The following is a 25,319-nucleotide window of genomic DNA, read 5'->3' as shown; positions in this document are numbered from 1 at the left end:
AAGATGAACAAGTGGAAGGAATGTATGGAGACAAAAGGTCTGAAGGTGAATATCGGAAAGACGAAGGTGATGGCATGTGGTAAAGCATGTGGTGAGGTGGAAAGAACTGGGAGGTGGCCGTGTGCTGTGTGCAGGAAGGGTGTCGGAGTGAACTCCATTCAATGTACAATGTGCGCTGAGTGGGTTCATCAAAAATGTCGTGGTCTGAGAGGGTCATTTACCAGTGTGGCAGCTACATTCAAATGTAAGGTGTGCACAGAGGGAGCTGCAGATGGAGGAAATGTTGAGTTGGATCTTGGAGACGGCGTGAAGCTGGAAGGTGTGAAAACATTTTGCTACCTCGGAGACATGCTGAATGGAGAAGGTGGATCAGACTCGGCAACGGTTGCTCGAGTGAGATGTGCATGGAAGAAGTTTCGGGAACTGAGTGGCGTGCTGATGAGGAGGAGAGTGTCGCTGAAGCTGAAGGGAAAGGTGTATGCTGCATGTGTGAGAAGTTTTATGATTTATGGGAGCGAGACGTGGGTAATGAACGTAGAGCAGCAACTAAGGCTGGAAAGGGTGGAAATGCGAATGGTTCGATGGATGTGCGGAGTATCGTTGAGAGAGAGGAAGACAAATGATGAATTGCGAAAGATGATGGGAATATTGCCTGTGATTGATGCTGTGAAGAGGAACAGGTTGAGATGGGTTGGTCATGTGTTGAGGAAGGATGAAAGTGACTGGTTGAGAAGAGTGATGGAAGTTAATGTAGAAGGAAGTAGAGGACGGGGAAGACCGAGAAAGACTTGGCTAAAGATGGTGGAAGAAGAAATGCGGGCAGGGGGGTTAACAAGGAGAGATGCAGAAAATAGGGCAAAATGGAGAAGATTGTCATGGGGACCCCAAAGCTAACCCCCGCTCTAGCACGGAAAATGGCCTTAAAATGCATGTTGTACAAGTAAATTGAGGGAAGGACGAACGAATGGTGCCTTTGGGTCCCAGGAGAAGCCAAGGGTGGCAGAAATTCATTCGGAACGGGGGGAAGCCAAATTGGGAATTGCACCGGGAATGACAATTAAATTAAATTTGGAAGGAAATGGGGAATGCGCACAGGTGAATGTGGAGTGTCCACAGGTGAATGTGGAGTGTCAACAGGTAAATGGACGATGTTTCCCACATCATGGCCTGGAGGTGTATCGGGGCCGGATGGATGCCCCAACACATCAACCGGGGGATGGATTGGAATCCTTGCTGTGCCAGGGTGGTGGTTCAGAGCAAGAGGGGGTAACATTATTGTGGGCACGCGTGCATGCGTGCGTGCGTGCGTGCGTAAGCGAAGGACCGCATTCTAATTTGGTGTGTGGGTGCAACCTTGTTTGAAATTCCAACTTCTTTCCTGGAAGTCCTGGCAGTGTCCATATGTTTTATACCTCTCCCACCCCGTCCCCCCCCCCCCTTCCCATGCCTTCCCCCCCCCAAAGCCCTCTCTCCCACAGATCTCTCGATGTCCCTGCTCTCAGATGTTGTGTTTGTGTTCCTCCCCATCTCGCCCCATCTTGTCTACCGCTTCCCATGTTATATGTTTTATGTGTCGGTTTGTCTTTCTGTGTGATTAATGTTAGCTCTTTCACGAGCCTCGATGTTGTATTAAAAAAAAAAAAAAAAGCCGTCAAAATCCAAGATGGCCGCCACCATGTATGTCTGATGCCATGTATGTCTGAACCTTGTGAGCGGAATATCTTGAAAAATAAGCGAAGTACCAACTTCTAATCTGGCGTGTGGGTGTATCTAGGCATAAGGAAGAAGCCTATTGAAAATGGGGTCGCCACGTCAAAATCCAAGATGGCCGCCGCCATGTATGTCTGAACCTTGTGAGCTGAACATCTTGAAAAATAAGCGAAGTACCAACTTCTAATCTGGTGTGTGGGTGTATCTCGGCCCAAGGAAGAACGCTGTTGAAAATTGGGTCGCCACGTCAAAATCCAAGATGGCCACCGCCATGTATGCCTGAACCTTGTGAGCTGAATATCTTGAAAAATAAGCGACATACCAACTTCTAATCTGGTGTGTGGGTGTATCTTCGCATAAGGAAGAACGCTATTGAAAATTGTGTCGCCACGTCAAAATCCAAGATGGCCGCCTCCATGTATGTCTGAACCTTGTGAGCGAAATATCATATCAGTGGCATGTTTTCTGCGTCTTCCACTTTGTCAACTCACATCACTTCCCCGACGGGGGACCTCGGCGTAACGCTTGTTGGGGGTCCGTATGATGGAGCCGGACCGGGTATTTATTGGGGAAAGCCTGTCGGGGCCGCAAATGATATGTAATGATAATGAGCATGATTTGATCCAGCGGCTGGGGACCTGGGACAGACCCATGGAGGACAAGTTTGATCAGGCCCAAAGGAGTTTGGGGGAGGAGGTGAGTCGGTCCGAGGAGGCGGTTGAGGTGACCGAGGGAACCCTCACCGTGCATAACAATTGGGAACAGGAGGCTCCAAAATTGAACAACCAGTTGGGGGAGTGTGTTGGCTCCAGGCTGGATTCGGACAGAGAGGGATCGGGAGATAGAGCTTCAGAAGATTTGGTCCCCGTAGGGAATTTGGACCAGCTGCAGGGAGGGGCAGAACAACCTGTGGTAGGGGTTGTTACCTGCAGCTGCGGTGATTGGACACCTGGGGCCAAAAATTTTAAAAGGAAATTTAAAATAAAATTAAAATGGGAATTTGATGTGGAGCAGCCATGGAGGGAGCTGGTCCCCGGGCTGCGGGATTTGGACATGGAGAGGTCAATGGTGATGGCCTCGGGCAAAATTTGCCACTTTCAAAATTTGGGTATGCCAGCCAGCTGGGGGGCTGTGCTGGCGAGATTTGGATGTGGGGTCCAGCCATGGGTGTCATAGTACGACCTGGGCCCCACAGGGGGTCTGGTGGAGTGTGGCGTTCCTTGTCCGTCGGGGCGCCGCCCGAGCATTTGGCTTGGACTGACAGGGTCACCGGAAACTGGTGGGGGTTCAGACCTCCAGGGAGTCCGAGGTGGTTCCTCACAGGCCTGGGATGGCGTATATTGAGGACCACTAGGGGGAGGTGTTGTGGGTCGTGCTTTGGTGGTGGCATCACGGACGGCCAACTTGGGCCTGATGTGGTGACCGCCCGGGCATGCAGCCAGACACCCTCTCCCTGAGACTCTGGAACAGCCGGCATGTGGTGACCTGCCATGTCGTGCTGGTCTATGGACGCGGGTCGAACCGAATGGACGGAATGAGACAGCCTGCCGGACAACCATTGGGGCATCTGTGGAACGTGATGGTGTGAGGGTGACCTTCCACAGATGCTCCATTATGATTTGTGGACTCTCGGTTTGGGAAGAGAGCCATGGGAGTGTTGAATGGGAATTTGTAACGTGCCGAGCATATGGGCCATGCTTGACTGGCATGTGTATGGCAAAGCATCTTTCTTTGGTGAGTTTAGCAAAATGTGAAAAATGTTTGGCATGGGTAATCTGTGGGTTAGATGCAAATTTAAGGGTGGATTTTGAAATGTCATGGTGGATACTGACAGCAGTGTCACCATTATTGATCCAGGTGTGTAGACCAAAGTGTTGGAGGCTGTGATAAAAATTGATAGGGTAGCAGGACACAGCCTTCAACTGGTTGCGGGCGCGACTGTGCCGATATTTGGGACACGGAGTCATGGGGATGGAGTTGTGTCGTCTGGGGGTCAACGTGGTGCTTTGGGTGTCTGCAGGTGTGTGGACCATGTCTTATGGGTGGGTCTCCTGGTGGAGCATGGCTGTTGACTGGACCTTGGCGTGGTCAAGTGTGGGTGGGCACTGCGGGGCCGCAGTTCTGTGGACTAGGGGGCTGCAGTTCTGTGGACTGGGGGATGAGGGCGGCGTAGGTGACGTGCGGGGAAAGCCACGCATTGCGACCGTCTCCCCCAGGGCCGAGGTTGTGCGTGCGGTAGTGTTGTTGGCAGCAGGTGCTCACCACATTGGCCAGCTGGGGCTGGTGCAGCTGTGTTCCTCGCAGGGGGGCCGAAGGATGGATGGTGGGTCGCACCCTTATGGACACTCATGGGTCATGTTGGTGTTACGACTGCTCGGGTTGTCCCGTTGACCCTTGCACGGTAGAGGTGCGGAGCTGTCGTAGCCACAGGTCGTTGTTTAGAACAGTTCACCGTTGGATGCGGATCCACATTCCTGCCAGTGTAGTGGGGAGAAAAGTGAAATTTGGAAGAATTTGATTGGTCCAATGATAAATTTTGGGATTTTGTGGGTGGATGGCACTTTGGACCTGACCAACCGGAAAATACCTGCTCATCAAGGTTGAGGTAAGGCCTTGATGGTTACTGTCGCAGGCTTCGGGACCAGCTTGTTAAATTGAGGACATGTAATTTGGAGTTGGGGGCGGGTGAGAGTGATGACATGGCCGGTGAGGGGATTGGAATGTGTGCCACACAGAGTCTTGTGGGTGGCGTTTGTGTTAGTGTTGTGGTGATGTGTTTTCATGTGGTCACGAGAGTGGAGATAATGGAGAGTGAGTGATGATTATTGTGTTTTGAAAATGTGATTTAAAATGTGAACTGGGGATTTCACATGAAGCAGGCCATGGCAACTCTTGTAACATCTTTTTGGTACCATCTTCTCTGAAATGTGTGAGAATTGAATGGCAGCGGGGGAGGAAATGTGTGTTTGGGATCTTGTGGGTGGGGAAGGTGTGTGTGTCCGCAGGTACAGATCAAGCTCTGAGGAGCGATGCTTGCGGCCCCCCTCTGCGGCAATTACCCCTCGCAGCCGATGGTATCTGGAAATTGGAGCTCGTTGGTGGAGGGTCTGGTTGGACGCCATGGTGTAAAGGAGACTTCTGGCGACCCGTGGAGCTGCGCGGAAGCAGGAGGCAACGGAGCCTGGTGTGTGGTGACCCTCACCGGCAGGGTAACAGCGGGAAGGGCTGTTGGGCTGTCACGGGGCCAAGAGGTAAATGGGGGGGGGAGGGGGGGCAATGAACTTGTGAGTCGGTTGACTTGTGTTTGGGACTGCGGGCACCACAGCCTGAAGCGCCCCCACCATTTTACTTGTGCGGTACCTCCCCGCTGCCTAGTTGAGAAATGCACACATGAATATGACATCTATGCCATGGTCCTGCAGGGGGCGGGGTGAAATAAGTGCTTGAAATGATTTTGTGTGTAATGAGTTTTGGAATGAGCATGAGTGGTTAAGGGTTTGTGTTGTATGAATGAGGGCGAAATCCACCGAGCCATGTCACTCACCTGTAACACCTGGACAGGGCCCGCGGAAATTTTGGGGTGCATTGGGATGGCCCCACAGATAAGGTTGCATCTTGTGGCATCCACCGGGGGACGCGGTCTGTAGACTGGGGTTGTACAAATGTTTAGAGTTTTGGAAGTTTTGAATTTTTGATTAAGGATAAGATTGTGGTTAAGTTAGTTTTGTGTGTTGTTTGTTTCCTCCCTCCGCAGGAACAACGAATGAGATCATTGTACATATTTGCATGATTGTTAAGGGGATTAGCTTGTTAAGGAGAATAGGTAGGAAGTCCGGCTCACTTCCCACAACAACAACAACACAACAGGCATTTTAAGGCCATTTTCCCTGCAAGAGCGGGGGTTAGCCTTGCGGTCTTCATGACAATCCTCTCCATTTTGCCCTATTTTCTGCATCTCCCCTTGTTAACCCCCTTGCCCGCATTTCTTCTTCGACCATCTTTAGCCAAGTCTTTCTCGGTCTTCCCCGTCCTCTACTTCCTTCTACATTCATTTCCATCACTCTTCTCAACCAGTCACTTTCATCCTTCCTCAACACATGACCAAACCATCTCAACCTGTTTCTCTTCACAGCATCCATCACAGGCTCTATTCCCATCATCTTTCGCGATTCATCATTTGTCTTCCTCTCTCTCAACGATACTCCACACATCCACCGAACCATTCGCATTTCCACTCTTTCCAGCCTTCGTTGCTGCTCTACGTTCATTACCCATGTCTCGCTCCCATAAATCATAACACTTCTCACACATGCAGCATACACCTTTCCCTTCAGCTTCAACGACACTCCCCTCCTCGTCAGCACGCCACTCAGTTCCCGAAACTTCTTCCATGCACATCTCACTCGAGCAACGGTTGCCGAGTCTGATCCACCTTCTCCATTCAGCATGTCTCCGAGGTAACAAATTGTTTTCACACCTTCCAGCTTCACGCTGTCTCCAAGATCCAACTCAACATTTCCTCCATCTGCAGCTCCCTCCGTGCACACCTTACACTTGAATGTAGCTGCCACATTGGTTAATGACCCTCTCAAACCACTACATTTTTGATGAACCCACTCAGCGCACATTGTACATTGAATGGAATTCACTCCGATACCCTTCCTGCACACAGCACACGGCCACTTCCAAGTTCTTTCCACCTCACCACATGCTTTACCACTTGCCATCACCTTCGTTTTTCCGATATTCACCTTCAGACCTTTTGTCTCCATACATTCCTTCTACTTGTTCATCTTCTCCTTCAGTCCATCCATACTTTCTGCAATCAACACCAGATCATCTGCATACAAGAACTCCCACGGTAAACCCTCCTTTACATTCTGAGCCAGCACCTCCATCACAGCTACAAATAGTAGTGGACTTAGTACCGACCCCTGATGCACTCCCACCTTCACCTTAAACTCACCACTGTTCCCGTCCTTCGTCCTTACAGCTGTGCACGCTCTTTTGTACATTGCCATCACTACTCTGATCAACCATTCCTCCACTCCTAACTTCCTCAATGCCCATGTCACTACTTCATGTGGAACCCTATCGAATGCTTTCTCCAGATCAACAAACCCAAGAAACAACTTCTTCCTCTTCTCCATGTACTTCTCCTGCAACTGCCTCACAATAAAAAGCGCGTCTGTCGTTCCTCTTCCTGGCATAAATCCAAACTGCATTTCGTCAATCATCACTTTCTTCCTTATCCTCCTCTCCAACACCCTTTCCAATACCTTCATTCCATGCTCCAATAACTTTATCGCTCTATACAAGCCACAGTCCAGAGGGTCACCTTTCCCCTTGTATAGAGGGACGAGGGTACTCGGTTCCTAAACCACTGGAATGCGGCCTTCTTTCACCACCAGATTGCAGATCTCTGTCATTCTCTTTACACCCCAATTTCCCGCTGCCTTCAACATATCTTCCACAACTCTCGTCGGCCCTCCCGCTTTTCTACTCTTCATTGCTTTTATCGCTTCCTCAACTTCCTTCTCAGTTATCTTCTCTGCCGGTCCTAAAACTGGGTTACTCTCTATGTTGCCATCCCATTCATACCCGCAGCCCACATTCATCACTTCCCACAGCCCTCCTGATTTATTTCATGGGTTAATTAAGTATGAGACGGTAAGTGTTCGGTGAACAACGTCCGGTGAACCATTGTGGAATGGTAGCGCCTGCAGTGAACCTAGCAGGAGCTATGGTTCCGGGGGGGGGGGGGGGGGGGGGGCTGTGTTATGAATTTGGGTAGAGGAATATGTAGAGCCAGATAAATCTGTGTAGGTAGGTATCCGACTGTCCTGATCAGGAATCTACTTGTAATAAATTCTGTTTTTCGTCCGGTTTGTCGGGGAAGTGTATAACTGTGAACATACAAGGATGTTCGTGTGTTAAATAGTGTAGGGACTAAGATAAACCCCTGTGTGTCAGACCTGGTAATCATTCCTTTGTCCCTTATGGCAACGCACACATATCAACACTTAGATAGGTCCTTAGTGCGCAACAGTAATTAAATTCCCTTCCCTTACAAAGACTGTGGAAGACAAGCAGGCAAGGGCCACGTGCAACACCGGAGTGGGCGTCAGGCATCGAGCAAGGCTGGGAGCCACGTCCAGGAGGACTGTTGATTGGCCAGGGGGAGGGGCGAGCAACACCACAGTGCGGGAGGCACTCGGCCAATGACAGGGCACCAGCGAAAGAGAACATTGGAGAAGATTTGACGCAAGGTTATAAAAGGGCGCGCTGCACGACATTTTGTGTCTGGGATTTTTCTCTTGGCTCTTGGCGCTGCACGACCTCTCTGTGCTCTTTGTCTTTTTGTCTCTCTTCGCGCTGGACCTCGTGTTGGAGATCGGCCCCTTCGGGTTGGAGATTGGCTTCGTGTGGGGATCGCTGCCCTGCGTTGATTCCGCGTGGTGCTTTTGGTTCCTTGCGGTGCATTGGTGCTCGGAGCGAGGGACCTCATGGCGTCCCGCGGAGCGAGTCGCATCGAGGCCTGGCGAAGCGTGCGAGCAAGCGGACAAACGGTTTCTTCGCGCTGGAGCTTGGAGCCGCGTTGGACGACACACTGCAGACGACAGACAGATAAGGCCGCACCCCACCTTTCACAAATACATAACGAACGTTTTATTTTCCTTAATTCATTTTACATTGTCTCGTATCCGAAATCTGTGTGTGGGGACGTCCAGATTAGGACATTTATTACCGGCGCGTATTTTCCTGTCCTGCTATCCTTGTGAATAAATCCTTGTTTTATTTTCTGTATATACCTGAACGCAGTTTTCCGTGTGGTTTATTTAATTTGCAGCAGCATTGGAGACGCCCCGAGAACAGGTAAGACTGCAGGGGTCTTGCGCCACCCCTCCATCCCGCGCAATTTTGTACAGCTTTCTGTCTTTGAGTCCGCCATTGAGTTTTCGTCTCGAGAGCTTATATTCAAAAAATTGATTTTTTGATCGCGAAGAGCTAAGGCCTTCGCGATCGGCTTTCGTGACCGTCTGATTTTCATCAAAGGCGGCCACATGACAGTATTTTTAATTTATTGAGTTATCAATTCATTGATTAATTCTTTAATTATTGCTCATCTCGACACATTGGAAACCAATGCTTTCAATATCATGGGACACTCATGCTATGAAGCTGAATCTATGGGCCTGTCACTTCGCCATTGTCGTTGGTCTCTATCTTTTTCTTCCGCCTCATTTCTGGTCTTGCACCCTCTGCCCTCTCCGTGCTCTGTCTCTCCCCTTATTTAAATCAAAACTGCATACTTTTTGGTGGCTTCGTATCCATACATGTGCCTTGCATCAAAATTTGAAAACTCATCAACTTCCAAGGAATTAAAAGGATAATTATCTGATATTTATCTATTTATAAACTGACAGCAATAGTAAAATATAGGAAGTGTAAACAAGAAGAATTAGAGAATTGTTTTTAAGAGCCAAAATGTTACACTCTTTCAGTAGCTGGAGCCCTCGGGGATCAGAATAGAGAAAGAAAAGAGGAATGGGAAGTAAAGAAACATAAGAAAAGGAACAATTTACAATGACTGAAGATAAAAAACACCGACCGAGAGTAATACAAAATACATGGTGATATTATGGCATGGAAATTTCTGACAAATTGACGACATCAACAAAGTCAACGTAAGTGGGGTTGCGATTAATAATAATAAAGGGCACACCGAGCCATATGAAATCAAATAAGAGCAGAAAATGTAAACATTTCCTGATTGATGCAATGTTATGAAAATAATGCAGAATGATATGCAGAATGATAATCAAATAATTCAGTAAAGTTTATAATTCAAAAAAGCTGGACTTACTCGTCGGTAGAGCCGATGTTTTGGTGAGAATCTGCTCGCCTTGGTCTCGGCAGATGTTGAAGTGAAGAACAAGCTTGAAAATTGCCACGTGACCTCAACCGTTGGTGGGGTGAATTGGTCTGTTGAGTAATCAATCCCCCATTAATCAATCCCCCAAATCCCCCACCAATCAATCTGTTGACCAATTCGGGCATCCCGTGACGATTGCAGATGCCGTGGGAGAGATGTAATCGCCTTGTCCCACATCCGTGACAGATTAATTCGCAAACCTCCCCTTTTGTTCATAGATGGTGATTCAACACTTTCCCAAATGGATTCCTTTACACCATGAGCAAACCACCTTTTTCTGTCTAACTCAATACTGTTACCAAAACTGTGGTCATCCAGGTTGAAGTGCGTACATACATCAGAGTTCAATGTCTCTTCATAAGCTGGACGACGATGTTGGTTCATAGGGCCTTAAGTGTTTGCCAATTTTCTTATATGTCGGTCTCAGTGCATGATGGACTTCCACATCTGATGCCATACACCAAGTCGCGTTTCCTATCCTTCTGGATCTTGTCCTTAATATTAACTAACTTGTTTCACAGAATTCTGTGCGATTTAAATGATGTAACAATGCCAAACTTGGAGAAAGTTCTTCTCACTTTCTCAGACAGCCCAGCCACATACAGAATGGTCACCTATGTCGTGTTTTCTTGAGCTGCATCCTGTTGTTGTTCACCGGACGTGATGTTCTTATGACTTTCCGCTTTTAAAAACGACCAACCTGGGCAACTACACTTACTGAGAGGGGCAACTACACTTACTGAGAGGGGCAACTACACTTACTGAGAGCACTCCTGATTCTCTCCTTCACACATAGCATCAGGATATCTTTAAAAGTTTTGGACGGACACTTGGTTGATGAGTTTGTTAGGTGACAGGAACAAGTCAATTAAGTTTTGGTTCAGGTCCGGATCTAGATCCAGCCTATCAGTGGGATACAAAATGTGAATTGTTCAGCCTGGCGGAGGTATGCCCTTTTCGAGTGCCGTTCTAGTTTTCTTCATGTATTATTAATTGTTGTGGTGGTATTCCATTTAATCTTTTTATGTTTTGCAGATCTTATTATTGGAATTAAGGAAGAATCAAACATTATGGATGAATCGACCTTCCAAGGTAAATTTTTAAAATAAAAACAAAACAGTGCAATCAGAGATTGCAGACCCTCACCAGGATGTGTTTGTGTGGTGTATTTCGTGTGGCGTTTATTAGCTGCTGTGTTTGTGTGGTTTATTGACGGCATAGATTTATGTTCAATCCAATATGCCTAATGAACCATGTGACCGATGACGTCGTCAATTTAATTGTCCTGTACAATTTTTGGGTAGACCACGCTCAATAAATTTCAAACAGATCGGGTCAAGCGTTTTACTTGTCAAATTTGGACGTCATTATGAAGGTACTAATAACATCATCATGGATATATGTTGTCCTCCATGGGGAGTACTTTACAATGAGCCATGTTTCAATTTGTTCCATGGAGCGGTTTCCGAGATATAGAGGTGCAAAGTTTTTCAGTTTTCCCAAGATGGCGCCCATACCACGTAATCTATGATGTCATAATTATCATTAAAAATCTTTACAGGAGGGGAGGCGCTCCTATTGGGAAAATGTATTGTCAGTCGGTCCAACGGTTGCAAAGAAAAGCATACTCATATTCTGTGTGGACGGACAGACAGACAAAGGGGCCCAAATGCAATACTCTCTCCTTGGTGAGGGTAATAACATTTTATCAGGTGTTGGAACTTTTTTTTCTGCATGGATGTTACCACCTTTTGATTTTGTTGAGTAAAAATATCATAGTTTCATGATAACACAAAGTTGTAAGTGATCGAACCTAACAGCTTGTTTTATCACAATGAACACACCAGATCCACTTGCATTTGTCGGTCTTATTCAGCCAACTTTCACTTGGCTGACCTAACTAATCATATTCATTCATTCATTCATTCATACGACCGTTTACTTGTCCTTATCCTGAGTAGATCAACGTCAAGCATCGTGTTCTCTTATGTAATGAATTTGGTTGTTCATCATACAAAAATATGCAATTTGGTGTCTGTCTGTCTGTCTGTCTCACAATTTTTGGTCTGTCTCACGATGTTCGATCGTTATGCAATCTCAATCAAATATAATAGTCACAAAATGAAGGTTGTACTGCATTCATTTGCCCCCCTCCTCAAGGGGGTTTTCCCCACCATTGCTGCCAATGGGGTTGAGTGTTGAGGTGTATATCCGTGTTAAGCTAGCTTTATCGTGTCGTTTTTCCAAGGATGCTTCTAATAACAAAACGAATGATAAATAGCATAATATTAATGTTATTACAAAACAATATTGATATTAATAATGTCCCACTTCCCTAAAGGGTTTTTCCTCCTTGAACAAACGTCGTGTCGACGTTTATAAATATCTTATCATGGCGTTTTTCGTGGGAGCAACGGACCAATGACCTCCACCAGAAGTAAAAATATTATAAACCACAAACACATATGGTTAGCTATTTAAACAGTCGCTAATGCTGTTTATAACACTAAATAAAGAAATTTGGTGTAATCCCGACATCCGTGAGGTAGGTTTTACTTACAGACCTAAGCGAAGATCTACTGTAATCTATATACCCACAAGGGTTGGTCATGTCAATAACATGACGCTTCTTGCCGCTAACATGGCGTTTTTTGTGGCGGCTTTTTGAAACTCGCTCCTGCTGTTTAACACAAAACTGAAAGGGAGGAAGCCTGGGTTGTGCTCATTTACCAAGCTGCTAGCTAGCGCTTTCCGAGCCAGCTGTTCCTTAACGGTTTTGAATGGAGTGCTTGCTCGAATGCTTAAACCACTCGGCGATCTCTCCACAACAAACTTGGTAAATGAACGCATACCCAATGTTCTTGAGACCCGACCATATATCTACTGTAATCTATATACCCCAAAGAGGAATGACCCTTCCTGCTGCTCCCATCGTGAGCGGGTGTACTCGTCATACAAAAGCACCATTTAGCATATAAAAATGGTTACCAATTTTTCAAACGTCCGAGCAAAGGGCGAATGCAAATCCCCCACCAAGTTGTGGCCGCTTTGGTGGCCTCACTCCGGCCCACGACACTCGGAGGTGCTACCTTGACTTTTTACGAGTGGTTTAGGGAATCATTTAATGGCATTCTTTAAACCTCTTTCTACCATTGTTGTAAAAAGAAAATTCTCCTTCCCTTTTGCACAAAATATTCCGTTTTTACCCATAGTTTTTCATCGAGTGAGATAAATCACTGAGGAAGTAATTTGTCGGCCTACTGGTGTGCCTATCTGAACCATTGGATCATGATTTGTGGAGCCCAGATTGAAATCCCATGTGGCCACGTAGCTTTTTTCTCCCTTGTCTATTAATGTCCTTGCATTTAATGCAAATTTATACCATTGTCTACAATTAATGTCTTTGTCCTGTGTGTGATTTTATGTATGAACTCAAATATTAGCTTTTGATCAATATAGAACCACCTTTAGAGGCCATTTTCCCCCCGCAAAGCAGGAGTTGGCCTTTTTCGGGCACCGTGGTCCCCTTTTTGAAGCAATGTTTTATGGCCGGATGCCCTTCCTGCCGCCAACCCTGTTAGTCGCCTCTTGTGACACACAGGGAATTACCAGTGAACTGGTACTCAATTTGCCGACCTCAGAAGGATGACAGGCTGAGTCAACCCCCCTGGTGTTAATTCAGCGATCGACCGGGATTCGAACCCAAGATCTTGGATCCCAAGCTTTTGATCAATATAAAACAACAAAAATGCATCATCAAATTTAATATATAGTTATTCTCTTATAAATCCGATTTTATAAATAAGCCATTAATCTCTGGTTAGGGTTAGGGTTAGTAATTCTGTGTAATTAATTTGTAGATTCTGTAATTTCTTAGTTTTGCTGTCACACTCGCCTTTGATCTCTCTTTCCTGGGTTTGAGTCCTGACATTCACACGCAGGGTGTGCCGTCCTTTGGATGGATGTTAAACTGGGTGTCGCATCTTCCAACATTTGTTGCTAGACGTTAAAGATCCCATGGTGCCTTTCATGAAGAGTGCGCAAGTCATCACTGGCACCCGAAACAAACTACAAATTCCTTCCTGGAGTGACTGCCTGGAAGGCAATGGCAAACCACCCAGCGTTAACCAAATCACCCAGCGTTAGCCAAACCACCTGGCGTTAACCAAACCGCCCAGCATAATCAAAAAACACAGCATAACCAAACCACCAAATATAACCAAATCACCCAATATAACCAAACCACCCAGCGTAACCAAACCACCCAGGATAACAAACCACACAGCGTAACCAAACCACCAAATAAAACCAAACCACCCAGCATTAACCAAACCACCCAGCATAACCAAACCACCCAGGATAACCAAACCACCTAGCATTAACCAAACCACCCAGGATAACCAAACCACACAGCGTAACCAAATCACCAAATGTAACAAAACTACCCAATATAACCAAAGCACCCAATATAACCAAATCACCCATTATAACCAAACCACCCAGCGTAACCAAACCACCCAGGATAACAAACCACACAGCGTAACCAAACCACCAAATGAAACCAAACCACCCAGCATTAACCAAACCACCCAGCATTAACCAAACCACCCAGCATAACCAAACCACCCAGCATAACCAAACCACCCAGCATAACCAAACCACCCAGCAATAACCAAACTACCCAGCGTTAACCAAACCACCCAGCGTTAACCAAACCACCCAGCGTTAACCAAACCACCCAGCGTAACCAATCCACCCAGCGTAACCAAACCACCCAGCATAACCAAACCACCCAGCGTAACCAAACCACCCAGCGTAACCAAACCACCCAGCGTAACCAAACCACCCAGCGTAACCAAACCAGTCATCATAACCAAACCACCCAGCGTAACCAAACCAGTCATCATAACCAAACCACCAAGCATAACCAAACCACCCAGCATAACCAAACCACCCAGGTAAACCAAAGCACCCAGGATAACCAAACCACCCAGCATAACCAAACCACCCAGCGTTAACCAAACCACCCAGCATAACCAATCCACCCAGCGTAACCAAACCACCAAGCATAACCAAACCACCCAGCATAACCAAACCACCCAGCATAACCAAACCACCCAGCATGAACCAAACCACCCAGCATTAAACAAACCACCCAGCATTAACCAAACCACCCAGCATAACCAAACCACCCAGCGTTAACCAAACCACCCAACGTTAGCCAAACCACCCAACGTTAGCCAAACCACCCAACGTTACCCAAACCACCCAACGTTAGCCAAACCACCCAACGTTAGCCAAACCACCCAACGTTAGCCAAACCACCCAACGTTAGCCAAACCACCCAACGTTAGCCAAACCACCCAACGTTAGCCAAACCACCCAACGTTAACCAAACCACCCAACGTTAGCCAAACCACCCAACGTTAGCCAAACCACCCAACGTTAGCCAAACCACCCAACGTTAGCCAAACCACCCAACGTTAGCCAAACCACCCAACGTTAGCCAAACCACCCAACGTTAGCCAAACCACCCAACGTTAGCCAAACCACCCAACGTTAGCCAAACCACCCAACGTTAGCCAAACCACCCAACGTTAGCCAAGCCACCCAACGTTAGCCAAGCCACCCAGCGTAACCAAACCACCCAGCGTAACCAAACCACCCAGCGTAACCAAAACCACCCAGCGTAACCAAACCACCCAGCGTAACCAAACCACCCAGCGTAACCAAACCACCCAGGGTAACCAAACCACCCAGCGTAACCAAACCACCCAACGTTAGCCAAACCACCCAACTTTAGCCAAACCACCCAACTTTAGCCAAACCACCCAACGTTAGCCAAACCACCAAACGTTAGCCAAACCACCCTGCGTAACCAAACCACCCAGCGTAACCAAACCACCCAGCGTAACCAAACCACCCAGCGTAACCAAACCACCCAGCGTAACCAAACCACCCAGCGTAACCAAACCACCCAGCGTAACCAAACCACCCAGCGTAACCAAACCACCCAGCGTAACTAAACCACCCAGCGTAACCAAACCACCCAGCGTAACCAAACCACCCAGCGTAACCAAACCACCCAGCGTAACCAAACCACCCAGCGTAACCAAACCACCCAGCGTAACCAAACCACCCAGCGTAACCAAACCACCCAGCGTAACCAAACCACCCAGCGTAACCAAACCACCCAACGTAACCAAACCACCCAGCGTAACCAAACCACCCAGCGTAACCAAACCACCCAGCGTAACCAAACCACCCAGCGTAACCAAACCACCCAGCGTAACCAAACCACCCAGCGTAACCAAACCACCCAGCGTAACCCAAACCACCCAACGTTAGCCAAACCACCCAACGTTAGCCAAACCACCCAACGTTAGCCAAACCACCCAACGTTAGCCAAACCACCCAACGTTAGCCAAACCACCCAACGTTAGCCAAACCACCCAACATTAGCCAAACCACCCAACGTTAGCCAAACCACCCAAAGTTAGCCAAACCACCCAACGTTAGCCAAACCACCCAACGTTAGCCAAACCACCCAACGTTAGCCAAACCACCCAACGTTAGCCAAACCACCCAACGTTAGCCAAACCACCCAACGTTAGCCAAACCACCCAACGTTAGCCAAACCACCCAACGTTAGCCAAACCACCCAACGTTAGCCAAACCACCCAACGTTAGCCAAACCACCCAACGTTAGCCAAACCACCCAACGTTAGCCAAACCACCCAACGTTAGCCAAACCACCCAACGTTAGCCAAACCACCCAACGCTAGCCAAACCACCCAACGCTAGCCAAACCACCCAACGCTAGCCAAACCACCCAACGCTAGCCAAACCACCCAACGCTAGCCAAACCACCCAACGCTAGCCAAACCACCCAACGCTAGCCAAACCACCCAACGCTAGCCAAACCACCCAACGCTAGCCAAACCACCCAACGCTAGCCAAACCACCCAACGCTAGCCAAACCACCCAACGTTAGCCAAACCACCCAACGTTAGCCAAACCACCCAGCGTAACCAAACCACCCAGCGTAAGCAACCCACACAGCATAACCAAACCACCAAATATAACCAAACCACTTAGAGTTAACCAAACCAGCCAGCGTAACCAAACCACATAGCGTTAACCAAATATAACCAAACGAAACTCAGGTGTGCTTATATCTACTTTATTTAAGAGACATCCTACAGACATAAATTAACACTCGTTTTGCTCTGCGTGCATTGCACATCATGCTCAGCGAATTTCACCTCCTTGTACCTTGTATTTATTATTTTCTTTAAACCTTTCTCTACACCGCCCTTGAGGCTTAGTTTGCAAGTCACCGTCTACAATTCCAATGGAAGAGATATAATTACTCTTTTATGGAAAATGTTTTTCGAGTTTTATTTTTCCTTAAAGGTAGGCTGTGGTATTGTGGTAAACACACAGTCGTTTTAAAAGTTTGCCCTTTAACACCATTGTGATTGGCCCCATAGTAAACACAATCAGAAATCAGCCTTATAAAGGGGGACAGACAAATACACACGTGCACACTGTTTTCTATTAAGGGAAGATTAAAAAAGGTAACATGCTTGACATCATCTCGCCCCTTTTATCTCAGTTTTGTTTCCTTTTTGCCACCCGCTTCTCCAACTACTCCTTACCTCTTTTCCATTAACCCTACCCCCTTTCCCTTCTTAAAAATCAAATTTTCTCAAGTAACACTCCTTCCTTTTGTGCTTTTGTGCTTTGAAATGCAAAGACCTTTGGAAACACATTTGTGCCCTTTGACATAAATTATTATTTTTATTTTTATAATTGCAATAGTATCAACATATGCTCCATAGACAGGATTAAGTGAGGAGGAGAAGGATGAGTTTTGGGACACACTGGTGCATGTTGTTTCAGGGATCACCGAGAGAGAAGTCGTGATGGGAGGTGATCTGAATGGACATGTTGGTGAGTTATCAGAAGGATATGAAGGTGGGCATGGTGGGTCTGGTTTCGGAGCTAGAAACATTCACTGAAGGTGTAAGAATGTTTGAGTTTGGGGATGCTTTCGATATGGTTGTCTGCAACACTATGTTTAAGAAGAGGCAGGGCAGACAGATCACTTATGAGTAAGGTGGTATAAAGAGTCAGACTACTTTCTAGTTAGGACATTAGATAGGAAGTTGGTCAAGGATGTGAAAACAATAGGTGGAGAATAATGTGCTTTACAACATAGGCTGTTGGTGTGTGATGTCGAGATAATCTGGAGTAGGTAAAAGAGGAAATCCTTTGTTCCAAGGAGAAGAGTATGGAAACTATAAAATCAGAAAGTAAAGGAACATTTCTGTTGGGAACTCTTATGGTAGGAGAGGATGTAGAGAGTTGTTGGGACTCTTGTTTAGGATTTGAAAAAAGGGAGGAGATAAGGAGGAATATTTAGTGGCTAAACGTACGGCAAGAAGGGAGGTTTACACGGCTAAAAATGAGTGCAGGATTCACTTTCAGATGTGATAACTAATGCAGATAGTTGAGGGGAGATATTTAGGATAGCCAAGCAAATGATCGCTCAAAATGAGGAGCTCTTGGGAGAGCATTGTGTGAAGGATGATATGGGAAATGTACTGGTTGACCATAGGGAAATTATAAATGCTTGGAGGAGCTATGAGTGCCTGCTAAATGAAGAGTTCCCTTGGAATAGGGATATTTTGGAGGCAGTAGAGCACCACCACCACCACCTGAGATAAACCACCACCTGCACCTCCTGAGATCCACCACCCACCACCCACCACCGGGTGCAGGGTGCCGGGCAGGGTAGAGGTGCACTGGGTGCCGGGTGCACTGGGTGCCGGGTGCAGAGTCCACCACCTGAGATAAAGAATGAATGGGTGAAGAAAGCAATCGATGTAATGAAGCGTGGTAAAGCGGCGGGCAGCTCTGGTATTGTCACAGAGATGCTGAAGGCCTCTGGCGATATTGGAGTAAATTTAATCACAAAATTGGTAAATGCAATTATAAGGGAGACATCTGTCCCAGATGACTGGTTGAAGATTGTAATAGGGCATATTTATAAAGGGAATGGTGATGTCTTAGTTTGGGGTAATTATAGGGGTTTGAATCTGCTGGACCATGGAATGAAAGAATGAAAGTGGTTTGAGAGAGTCATGGATAAATTGATGACAGTGTTAATATACATGAAATTGCTATTTGGCTTATGCCAGGAAGGGGCACGTTCGAGGTAATTTTTATGAAATAAAAAAATACAGGTAAACGTAAAAGGCAAATACAGGAAAAAATATCCGGGGAAGAAGAGACAACTTTACTTTATATTTGTGGATTTGGAGAAGGCGTTTGACAGGGTGCCTCGGGAAGTGGTGCAGTGCGGCAGTGGTCAATGAGAAAGTTACGTGCGGAGGATTGGTTAGTTAGGGTAGTCATGGCGATGTATGATGGATCAAAAACTTCTGTGAGGGTAAATGGAGTGCAGAGTGAGGACTTCTGATGTGAGAACGAGTGTTCACCAGGGGGTCAGTCTGTCGTCCAATCTTGTTCATCATGGTTATTGAGGCCATAATTACAGGAACTTAGAGGAGACTTACTTTGGGAGCTCCTGTATGCTGATGACTCAGTGTGGAAGAGGTAATGGGTACAATATACAGCATGGAAGGAGAGTACGGAGGCCAGAGGATTGAAAGTGAATACAACAAAAACAAAAGCACTGATTAGTGAGGTGGGAGAAGGAACTGTGAAAAAAGGGGGAGGTGGCCCTGTGCTGTCTGTAAAATAAATAAATAAATAAATTAATAAGGTGCATGTAGCAACTCAATATTGTGTAAATACTGCAACTGATGGGTGCACAAGAGGTGTAGCGGCATCAGGGGTAGACTACAGGTGGTTCTGATTTTAAATATGTTGTCTGCACAGGTAAACAAGCGGCACCAGTCAGTGGAAAGATTAGTTGTTGGGGACATATCACTGGAATGTGTAGATAAATTTTGCTACCTTGGTGATATGATTACTGCAAGTGGTGGTGCAGAGGCAGCAGTGATTGCAAGAATTATAAGTGGTTGGAGGAAGTTTAGGGGATTGGTACCCCTATTAACATCAAGAGGGATCTCTCTCTAACCAAAGGGAAAACTTGATGCCGCTTGCTTTAGAAGCACGATGTTGTATGTCAGTGAAACCTGGACGATCAAAAAGGATGATGAACGAAGTTGTGGACGAAATGAAATTGGAATGGTGAGATGGATGTGTAATGTGACACAGGGATAGGAAACCAAATGTGGAATTAAAAGATATGTTAGGTATAGAGAGCATTAGTGAGGTTTATGTGCAGGAGTAGGTTGAGGTGGTTTGGACACATGGAAAAGATGGGGGAGGACAGCTATGTGAAGAGGTGTTTAAATATGAATGTGAATGGAAGGAGACCTAGAGGCCGTCCGAGGAAACATGGAATGAGTTCATGAGAGATTATCTCAGAGTTAAAGGACTAACGAGGGCTAGCAACGGATCATGCAGCCTGGAAAGCAGCCATTAGGTGAATCGTGGCCTACACATGCAAGCATGGAAGCGGCCGTAAAACGATGACGATGATGATTATGATCATCATCATCATCATCGTTGATTTTACAACAAGGCCAATCCAACTCAACAGCAGCACTGCTTTTACTTTTGCATCTCTACAATGGGCTGACATTGAGTCGTGTGCAGATGGTGTTTATCCAATGAAAGTGGGATGCTTCCAAGACAACATCGTTTCAATTTCTCAAGAAACTTGGAATGGAGATTGTGTGACAGAAGGTCATTATGGGGATCCCGAGATGGGCAATGTTCACCGAACCGGTGAGTTCGCAACTTCACCAGCACATACCATTTATTATGCCTTTATTAAAATTTTATTTATTTTGCCACTTATTTTGCCAAAATAATTGTGATTATTTTACAGCAGTTGCTTTTATGATGTGATATTCTTTGCAGAACGGTCTGGAGGTAATGCAGGACAACTAAGGTCCAGGTTCTCCATGATTCTTCATAAGAAAGCCGTTCCGAAGAGGCACACGGCATCTCACTTGCAGGATTCTGCATCCAAAACGTACAAGTGCAGTTACTGCCAATATAGTGGTAAATTTAAGAGAAAACTGACTGAGCACATGAAGTTACACCTGACAGGAAAGATGTACAAGTGCTATATCTGTGGGAAAAGTTTTAACCAGTCGGGAAACATGGCAGTTCACATGAGAACTCACACCGGGGAGCGCCCGTACAAGTGTGCCATCTGCGGTAAGGCTTTTACACAGTCGAGTAATTTGGTAGTCCATATGAGAACTCATACGGGGGAGCGTCCATACAAGTGTTCCATCTGCGGCAAAGCTTACATTCAGTTAAATAACATGTTGGTTCATTTGAAGAGCCATAAACAACATGTGCCACTGGAAGACAACGGCGGTGGTTTAGCGTGAGAGAGAGCGGGCATATAGCAAGCATGTTCCTGCTCGCCTGAATTCATTGTATTTTGCCTTCACGACTGTGTTGGTCAATAGTGCTACACCGGACGCGTGGGATCTTGCATGTTCTCCAAGAAGGACCCTGACCTATTCTGTAAAGCAGCAGCTGGGATTTCCAACCTGAATGGTCAGTGGCCCAGTCCTTTAGCAATGTGCAGAATTTTCTTTCTTTTTTATCTTTTGTTTTTCTTTTCTTTTTTCCAGAATATTTTGGTTGCTTCGGGTCAATTTCCTGTGCACGTTCTTTTCCTCTTCCACCTGCCAATTCTTATAGAATAGCTAAAACAACAAAGAATGAAAGGATTGCATGCTAACAACAAAGTAGGAAGCAGGTGGACATGCGTTGACCTGGGCCAGATTACGTAGAAGAGATTGTCGATAGACACAGGGGTGCCCACTAAATGATGTCGGCAACTGCAACTGAAAATTCTGGATTTGTGTGAAGCAAATGCGGTCGATGAAAAATTCAACAATCTTTAGAGATTTCCTTGTTGTGAATATCACATTCAATTTGCCTTCGGCCGATTTACCAGGGCTCCATTAATTTTGGTTTGTAGTGCTTTGACCCTCTCTGGTGTACATAATGATGGTTTCCGAGGCCTCTTCGATTGGAACACATTGCCTTTCTGTTCAGATTCTCTGTGAAACCCGAAGAATTGCTTTTTCTGAATGACGATGCCCCTCTTGTCCCAATTAAAGCTTCGAAACCTAGTCGCATCGGTTGCACTCCATCTCAACCAATAGCTACATTGTCCAGCTCATTTGTTATTTTGAGAGTTGCCCTTTATTCACCACATTAAAAAATGCACTGAACAGTTTTTCTACAATATTTTCTTAATACACGATGTACTGTATGGCATCAAAAAAAGAAATCACTGCTAACAAACCTGCAAAGAAAATAAAACCTTTGTTCCGTGGGCCCCCCGTCTTTCATCGTCAAAATGCCGTGCCAGTGTGTTGTTGCCTTAACAAAGTACAGGGATGAGTATTTATTGATCAGATACAGTCAAGTTATTGCACAAACAGAAGAAAGAAAATGAACACGAGTGGAAATGAGCGGAGTATTTTGACTATACAAACGGATAATGATCGAATTGATAAAAAATAACATCCGATGCTCCCAACTGAGAACCTGTAGCAGTTTTACCTGCATTTTCTGGTGTTGTAGATCGAATGGTTTTCTGTCTTTGCACCATGGTGGATGTGACGTCACTGTTTGTCGTTTTTTCATCACAATTTGCTTCCCCTGCGCTGAATGTTGAATTTTGAACAAACCGGTCAATATTTTACTCTGTGCCCAAATTCACGTAGATTTTCTGCTGACGTACAACAAATTGCAATAAAAATGCTCTCTTTTGCATAGGCTTCATTACACCCCGAGTGACATCATCATCATACTAAAATACACAATTTGGTGTCTGTCTACCTGTCTGTATTTTTGACAGCAATACATTCTGTCGTTACTTATACAATCTCAACCAAATTTGACAAGAGGGACTAAGGGTCACATGAGGTTGTAGTGACTTCAATTGCCTCCCTCCCCAAGAGGGTTTCCCACCTTGCGTGAAATCCGTGTTAAGATATATATCCGTCTTTATACCCTTTATACCCGTCTTTATATCCCAGTGTGTACCCTGGATTAGAATAGGTACACCGTATCCATGCGTGTCGTAAGAGACGACTAAGAGGGTTGGTGTCAGGAAGGGCATCCGGCCATAAAAACATTGCCTCAAAAAGAGAACCATGACAATTACAACTACATATGGGCAGGGTAAAGCCCCGAAGTGGAGATCGGTTCTGAGGTTTGGGACATGGAATGTAGGGACAATGACAGGGAGATCAGGAGAAGTAGTGGAAGTATTGGTCAGAAGAAGAGTGGACATATGTTGTGTGCAAGAGACGAGATGGAAGGGAAGTGGTGTGAGAATGGTGAAGGGTAGGCAGGGACAGAAATACAAGTTTGTGTGGCAAGGGTGCCTGGAGGGTGTGAATGGTGTTGGTGTCCTGTTTTCTGAGGAGTTTGTAGACAGTGTGGTGAGTGTGACGAGAGTGAGTGATAGGTTGATGATGGTGAAAATGATGATTGGAAAGCTCTTGGTGAACGTCATCTCAGGATATGCTCCACAGGTTGGTCGGAGCGATGAAGAGAAGGACAAGTTCTGGTGTGCGATAGAGAAGCTGATGGAAAACGTGAAAGATGAGGATGTTGTTGTGGTAGGAGGAGACCTAAATGGACATGTGGGAAGGAGTATGGATGGTTTTGAGGGAGTTCATGGGGGTTACGGATATGGTGTGAGAAATGGAGAAGGTGAAAGGATTTTGGAGTTTGCTGATGGAGCTGATTTGTTGATTTGTAATACTCAGTTCCAGAAAGAGGATAATAAGCTTGTTACATACACGTCAGGTGGGTCGACGACAACCGTTGACTACCTGATGGTACGTAGGCGAGATAGGGGGCACCTCCGGGACACAAAAGTGATCCCGGGGGAGGAGGCTGTTTCACAGCACCACTTGGTTGTCTGCGACATAAGGGTGAAAGGTGCGAGGAGAGCTCGGCGGGTGAAGTACCAAGCGAGAATGAAGGTGTGGAGGTTGAAAGAGGTGACAGTAAGGGAGGCATTAAAAGAGAGGCTGAGTAGGGTAGAGGATGATGTGGTTGAGCTTGAAAGTGGTTGGATGTCAATGAAAGCTAGTCTGTTGGGAGCCGTTAGTGAGGTATGTGGATGGACAAAAGGACCACCGAGGCACTAGGAAACATGGTGGTGGGATGATGAAGTTGGAAAGAGGATTGACGAGAAGAGGAAGAAGTTCAAGGAGTGGCAGAAGGCAAAGGGTACGGGAGCAGAAACAGCAGAGCATGAAAGTTATAAGGCAGCCAAGAAGGCTGCAAAGAAAGAGGTAGCAAAGGCGCAGGAGGCATGTAGGAAAATGTTCGGAGAACGCTTGGATTCGGAAGAGGGTCAGAGAGCAGTATTCAGGATTGCAAAGCAGATAGCGAAAGAGGTGTGATGTGATGGGGGTGAGTTGCTTGAAGGATTAAGTGGGACAAATCGTTGTGGACCCAGATGGAATTAAAGGAAGATGGAAAAGATATATGGAAATGCTGTTGAATACAGAGAATGAATGGGATGGCAACATAGAGAGTAACCCAGTTTTAGGACCGGCAGAGAAGATAACTGAGAAGGAAGTTGAGGAAGCAATAAAAGCAATGAAGAGTAGAAAAGCGGGAGGGCCGACGGGAGTTGTGGGAGATATGTTGAAGGCAGCAGGAAGTTGGGGGTGTGAAGAGAATGACTGAGATCTGTAATCTGGCGGTGAAAGAAGGCCGAATTCCAGTGGATTGGGAACTGAGTACCCTCGTCCCTCTATACAAGGGGAAAGGTGACCCTCTGGAGTGTGGCTCGTACCGAGCGATAAAGTTATTGGAGCATGGAATGAAGGTATTGGAAAGGGTGTTGGAGAGGAGGATAAGGAAGAAAGTGAAGATCGACGAAATGCAGTTTGGATTTATGCCAGGAAGAGGAACGACAGACGTGCTTTTTATTGTGGGGCAGTTGCAGGAGAAGTACATGGAGAAGAGGAAGAAGTTGTTTCTTGGGTTTCTTGATCTGGAGAAAGCATTCGATAGTGTTCCACACAAAGTATTGACATGGGCAATGAGGAAGTTAGGAGTGGAGGAATGGTTGATCAGAGTAGTGATGGCAATGTACAAAAGAGCGTGCACAGCTGTAAGGACGAAGGATGGGAACAGTGGTGAGTTTGAGGTAAAGGTGGGAGTGCATCAGGGGTCGGTACTAAGTCCACTACTATTTGTAGCTGTGATGGAGGTGCTGGCTCAGAACGTAAAGGAGGGTTTACTGTGGGAGTTGTTGTATGCAGATGATCTGATGGTGATTGCGGAAAGTATGGATGGACTGAAGGAAAAGATGAACAAGTGGAAGGAATGTACGGAGACAAAAGGTCTGAAGGTGAATATCGGAAAGACGAAGGTGTTCGCAAGTGGTAAAGCATGTGGTGAGGTGGAAATAACTGGGAAGTGGCCCTGTGCTGTGTGCAGGAAGGGTGTCGGAGTGAACTCCATTCAATGTACAATGTGCGCTGAGTGGATTCTTCAAAAATGTAGTGGTCTGAGAGGGTCATTAACCAGTGTGGCAGCTACATTCAAATGTAAGGTGTGCACAGAG

At 46.3% G+C, this 25,319-nt stretch overlaps 1 protein-coding gene across 6 annotated transcripts in view; it reads left to right on the top strand.

Moving 5' to 3' along the window:
* LOC137428867 (uncharacterized) overlaps positions 1-21,846 on the top strand; it is a 107,181-nt gene extending 85,335 nt beyond the window's left edge. For 3 of the 6 annotated variants that reach the window (XM_078780710.1, XM_078780711.1, XM_078780707.1), the window contains 4 exons: positions 10,682-10,738; positions 17,552-17,602; positions 20,342-20,473; positions 20,609-21,846. In XM_078780710.1, coding sequence (XP_078636836.1) covers positions 10,682-10,738; positions 17,552-17,602; positions 20,342-20,473; positions 20,609-21,090 — 722 coding nt within the window. In that variant the 3' untranslated portion in view covers positions 21,091-21,846. Of the gene's footprint in view, positions 1-10,681; positions 10,739-17,551; positions 17,627-20,341; positions 20,474-20,608 lie in introns of all 6 variants that reach the window. The other 3 variants (XM_078780708.1, XM_078780709.1, XM_068118686.2) reach the window with 1 other exon arrangement.
* The last annotated feature ends 3,473 nt before the right edge of the window (positions 21,847-25,319 follow it).

This window comes from Myxine glutinosa, chromosome 6 (assembly GCF_964187855.1).
Source record: "Myxine glutinosa chromosome 6, kmMyxGlut1.1, whole genome shotgun sequence".
Taxonomy (NCBI): Eukaryota; Metazoa; Chordata; class Myxini; order Myxiniformes; family Myxinidae; genus Myxine; species Myxine glutinosa.
This window is presented reverse-complemented; position numbering and strand designations above follow the sequence as displayed.